Here is a 6062-nt window from a genome sequence, read left to right on the forward strand (position 1 = left end):
AAAATTATTGTTCAAGTTTCGTTGCTGGTGTAATTAAAAAGTTTATTACAAAAATGTTCGGAGAAGTTCTCCACCTTACGTGCCATACTGCAAGTTTGCTAACAAGTTTATTAAATGTGTGTACTTATAGCATTATACATACTTTGAAGTTTATACTGAGGTGTGTAGAGCTTAGAATTACGTTATAATTATAACGACGTAGTGGCTGCTTGTATAGTATTGTTTGAATTACTTTAACATAGTGTTAAGCAGTGATCACAGATGGCATTGAACAGATTTCGTTAGGTTGATCGTAAAAAATCGTGATAAATCGTGAGAATTCCATTTTGAATGGCAAAGCAGCGGCGTGTTAATTTTTTCTTTACAATTTTTAATATAGTGGACCTTTGTACTTACCAAAGTAAAAATTCAAATACATTAATACATATATGAAATAAAACAAGGTAATATGTATACAAAATTATATTTTTAATCAGAGTCTAAATCAGACCCCTCATTTTCTTTGTTTTTGTACAAATCAGTACTATTCATTTTCTTACACATCTCTTTGTTTATTTCAAACTTATCGCATTGACCGCCTTCGGAAACCAAACTTTTTGTTAGTAGTATACCCTCCAAGGTACTACTAATTAATCTGTTTCTCATATTGGTTTTATTCAAATTTATTTGAGAAAAACACCTTTCTACATTCGCACTGGAGTGCGGTAAAGATAATAAATTAAATACGAAAGCAATTAATTTACCAAATTTTTGTTCACCGGTACCCAATTTTATTTTAGAAACTTTCCGCCAAAATGATACGATGTCATCACCAATACATAAATTAAAATCATCAAAATTTATATTTCGCAACATTCTCCATTGACTATCGATGTCTTGAAGACTATGGGAGTGCAGATTGGAAAAATGTGACACAACATCGGCAATAGATTTAACTTTTCTATTTACAACAGTCTCTGGATCCATGAAATCCAATTTTGAAAAAATAGAATCTTTTAAGGGAAATCTAGACAAGATCTGTTTTAAAGATTCAATATAAAATTGAAGGCATTGCTTTTTAATTTGCAAAAGGGTCTCTGAATTAGCACTGCTATTTATTACGGCGCCAAAGTACATTTCTTCAATATTTTGGAAGTTCCGTGGATTTTGGAAATCTATCTCGTAAACATTTAATTTACTCATGATACTGTCTTTAATAAAACATTCCATAATTGTTTTTATGGTGTTGCTGACTTCTTTATAAATAGTATGAATTTGTGGCTGTTCACTTTGCATTAACGTATTTAATTTATTAAAAAATGGTAAAGCATAAGCCAAAAATTCTAAGTACAATTTTGTTTCAGGTTGTTGAAGAAGGTGTAAAATAGAAAATGCTGCTTGATCTTTTTTAGATGATGCTTTATCCGTAAAGTATAGCGTTAAAGCGCCGTATTGAGTGAGTAACCTAGTGACAACTGACTCTAGTGACAGCCATCTTGTAGAAGATGGGTGTAGCATTTTTACTGGAGATACATTAGCAAATTGTTGAAATTCTTTCAATTCCTCAGTTCTTTTGGGACTATTGGAAAAGTAATTATAAACATATCTGGCGAATTTTTCAACTTCTTCAGGAAGCTTTTCGCACGCATATGACGCGCAAAGGTGGAAACTGTGACATATGCATTTCATGACAAATATTCCAGGTATAAGTTCTTTGATACGACTTACGACAGAATTTTGGCCCCCCATCATATTATTTGCTCCATCAGAAGCAAAACCGATACAGTTTTGTTTAAAATCAATTCCATACTTATTGAAAAATTGAATTATATGTTCAAACAAAGCTGCGCCAGTAGCGTCATGTATTGGAATTAACGCCAAAAAGTAGTCTTTTACATTATTGTTATTACAATTTATCCTTGCAACTAGGCACAAATTTTTAGTGCACGAGCGATCAGTTGACTCATCGGCAATTAAACTAAATTTGTTACTGTTCATCAAAGCTATTAGATTTTGCCGATGAGTTTCACCTGTTACGTTTGTAATAATTGATTTAATTTTGGTAGGACCGCATTTGATTTTTTTAGCGATGGCCGAGTCACTGCACACAGCACGCATTAAATCTGGAAGATGTTCCATTATCTTAAATGGAAGATTATGTTCCGCGACAAAACCGGCAATTCGTATCTCGGCTTCTTTTGCCCTCATCTCTGTGGTCATTTCTTTTGTCTTCTCAGCAAACATGGACGTAATGGTTTTTTGTCCTACGGTAGATACACAAGATTTCGTATGTTTTGATGTATACTCGTGTTTTACCAAATCACCCTTTCCATGGGTGATTTTTATGTCACATTTGCATGCTTTACACCTATATAAAATTAAGCTATATTTAACACTTTGTGTTCCGTATGAACTATAGGCGTAACTTACCAACCAAAAGATGCTCCATTTTGGCTTTCTTGTAACCATGGCATTTGTTTCTCCCAATCCTTCTTGTATTTTTGTTTGTACGCCAATTTAGGCCTCTTACGCGACGTTGAAGCCGAAGGTGAACTATCATCTGTGTCACTATCAACACGATTTGAATCGGAACCGGAAGACATTTTCGCTTCAGCACATTAGTGATTAATAGTTTATTTAGTTACGTATATTGTCAATAATAAAGTTGATGAAGAAACCCGAGTATACGTACAGGTACGGTCCAAACTGACTATGACTAATGAAATTAGCAAATTTGCATTAGAAACCGAACTGTGCGGTGTGCCAAAGTTAAACTGACTAATTAAAAATTAAAATCTCTCTATCTATAATAGGTATGCGTAAGGATTTCTACAAGACAATAATTCCTTAGTAAAAGTAATATACGCTGAGCGCGCAAGCCGACATCTGAGTGGCCAGGGATAAGGCAGCGTGGAAAAACACAACACAACACATCATGATTCATTCAACATTCACGTCGGTATCACGTTACTAACGTTACGCTTACGCTGCTTCAGCTCATTCTTTACTCATATCCATATGACTGTTGAATCAGCTGAATGTGCTATTGTTTTAATAACTGTTTCGTTTTGTGCATATAAATTTTATTCATGAATCAGATTAAAAAATTGAAAGTATTTTTTGAAATACGGAAAATCTTGAGATTTACTACTGTATTCGTGAGATCGTGAGATGTAACTCAAGATCGTGAAATCTCACGATAAATCGTGAAATCTGGGATCACTGGTGGTAAGGCTGATCTTACAGTCGGCCGAAGTTTCTCAGGGGCATGAGGAGTGCATAATATGGTTTATATGTGGGTTGTCCTTATGCACTCGTAAGCAACACGACAAGCCGCGGTTCTGTTCGATCATGCATCTTGAGTTTAAATTTTCATGAGCAGAGACGGCTTCAGGACACGTATAAAGCGCACAATCCAATTCAACAAAATCCAGTATGTTTAACTGTAGATAGGAGGAATGTTGTTGGTTTGTTTATTACCGCACATATTTAAAATTCATTATCGGGGCATGTTGATAACCTAACAATATTTTCACCGAATTTCCAATTGTTATACAGTTTGATTTATATCAAAAGTTGCATTTTTTAAATTGCATTCGCTGTTAATACAGATATCAATTCCTTGGTCAATTTTAATATTATACATCATATCTAAAATTAGTCGTTTAACTGCAATTCGTCATTTTTTAAAAAGTAGATGTCCAGTAAAAATTGAATAGTTATCACAATTATCATAAAACTTTTAAGTCCGTGACTTTGCAGTGTTAGTAATCATGAAATGTACTAACGCTCAAAGTTGCACTGTTTTGTGTTAAAAATCACTTTTCCAAATCTGAATCACAAGCTAAATTGATTTTGTTAAATAGAACTACCAAGTTTTTTTTCATTGCATCAAATGTAGGATTTGATATGTCAGTTTGGTTCATAGCATTGTTGATTAGTTAAGTTTATTAGAAAAATGGAATTTGAAAAAAGTGATTTAAACGGTGCTTTTTACTTGTTTACTATAAATATTTAAGTACTTTTTGATGAATAAATATTCTGCTAGGTGGATACTTTGAGGAAGTTGAAGTGGTTTCTGAGTCTCTTTTGTTTTATTTTGTTTGCAGGGAAATGTTTTATAATTTGAATTGGTGGTTACTGTTCATAATTTTTAACGGCCCACTAATTACTAAGAGCTTTTGAAAATCGAAAAACACAGGGAAAAACACTATGAATTATATTAGAAATTGTTGAATTACAAAAAAATATGTAAAAGGTAGGTAAATACCGACATGCTTATATCGTTGGAAAGGTAATCAAATCCTACAATTGATGCAATAAAAAAATAGTAGTTCTATTAATAAAAATCAAGTTAACTGTGATTGAAATTTTGAACATTGACGCAGTGGTTTTATTTAACACAAAAAAATTTAACATTGACCGTATTCGGCGAATGGTAGTACATTTCATGCAGTCCCGGCCTTTTAATCGCATTGTTACTTCACATGTACTTTTTAAAAAAATCACCATTGCGGCTAAACGATGGATTTTAGATGTCATGCATAATACATACAAATTGACCAAGGAATCAAAATCTGCAATAACTATTTAAAAAAAATGCAACTTTGATATAAATCAAAGTGTATAACAACAGCAAATTCGGCGAGCATATTTTTAGGTTGTAGCCGCGTTGATAAACCCACAATCTTCCACCTACGCACTAATAGCCCACCCTGCATGCAAATTTCAAGCAACTTTTGTTTAAAATATGTAAAACACACGAGTTCCCAATAACCATTTATTGTTCACAATAATTAATACCTACGTATAATACTCTGAAAGTAATAATTAACACAACAGAGATGCGAGGGGTGCCACCGCAAGTCGGATATTGCCGATCACCGCGCCGTTAGAGGGCCCGTCGAGATTCCCCCGCTCTCCTTAAATCGCGCAGCGCTTACAACTAATATACAAGATCGTTGATATGTTTAAACGTCTTTGGATATTACCGAGGATATTACCTTGCAAACCTTTTCTCATGTTATCTTTCCGATTAAATTGACGAACATGTCTATTTCATCTCAAAATATTATACTGAAATTAATGCGCACCAACACCAATAACTTGACTTTTCGGAATAACTGATACAAGAATTTACGCGTTCTTCTACAGTAAGTGAAGGTTACAATATAAATGTGCCCCCCCCCCTTAGTTTTTGTGTCTACTGTGGTCCAATTGTGCTCTATTGGGTATTTATGTCGCCTTTTTTGGGTTTAGAAATAATTCGAAAATTAATGGGGGCGAGGTGAACGTCCCCAAAAATATACTAAACTTTATTATACTCAAAACTCGTTCGAGTCCCTTTCATAAACCTACCGATATCTACATGAAGCGAGATTAGATAAGACTAGATAAAGAGCCTTCGGGAGTACTGCATTAGCTTGGTACTATCGAGTTATTCCTGCATCGCTTAGTTTGAAAACTAAAGGTCATGCCGAAGTTGATAATTCATCAATTTTATTTAAACGGCTTTTATTCTATCAAAAGTACCTATTTGAATACTGAATAATAAAAGTGTTTCATTACTTTGACAAGTGCTCAAATATAGTAAAAAGTATTCAAATACTTCACTCAAATAATTGAAAAATTAAAAAGATTATCCATCATCATCATGATCACTTGATGTTATTTTGGGCGATTACATTTAGTAGCCTATTACGGTGATTATACAGTATGTATGCATCTATAAAAATATTAGTTTTATCATATCGTGGTGCAGGGGCTTGAAACAATATCGTTATCATCACATCTCGAAATTCGATACAGTCGAATACCAAATGATCCTCGAGATGTTCACGCATCCACTATTTTTAGAACTTCGTAACTGAAACAATAGCGACCTTTCTTATACTCTGGCGATCGTTAAACAACATATGAAGTATCGCGTACGATTCTTAATAGGGGAATTTTTTGACACTCGGCTCGGATTTGGAAATAACACTTTTAATTCAGCTCATATTCAATAGCATTGATCTTTAAAGTCATAGAAATAGATTGGTGAAGGTTTGACATCCCTGTCTCTTTCCATTCTCCAATTAGAC

At 33.7% G+C, this 6062-nt stretch overlaps 1 protein-coding gene across 1 annotated transcript; it reads right to left on the reverse strand.

Moving 5' to 3' along the window:
• Window positions 1-254: 254 nt before the first annotated feature.
• Window positions 255-2618, reverse strand: LOC116181577 (SCAN domain-containing protein 3-like). Its single transcript, XM_031501950.1, has 2 exons — window positions 2410-2618; window positions 255-2347 (listed from the first exon to the last, which is right to left on the reverse strand). Exons 1-2 carry the CDS (start codon window positions 2580-2582, stop codon window positions 469-471), a joined length of 2052 nt encoding a protein of 683 aa, XP_031357810.1. The 5' UTR covers window positions 2583-2618; the 3' UTR covers window positions 255-468.
• Window positions 2619-6062: the final 3444 nt, after the last annotated feature.

This window comes from Photinus pyralis, unplaced genomic scaffold (assembly GCF_008802855.1).
Source record: "Photinus pyralis isolate 1611_PpyrPB1 unplaced genomic scaffold, Ppyr1.3 Ppyr1.4_unclustered_Scaffold1124, whole genome shotgun sequence".
NCBI lineage: Eukaryota > Metazoa > Arthropoda > Insecta > Coleoptera > Lampyridae > Photinus > Photinus pyralis.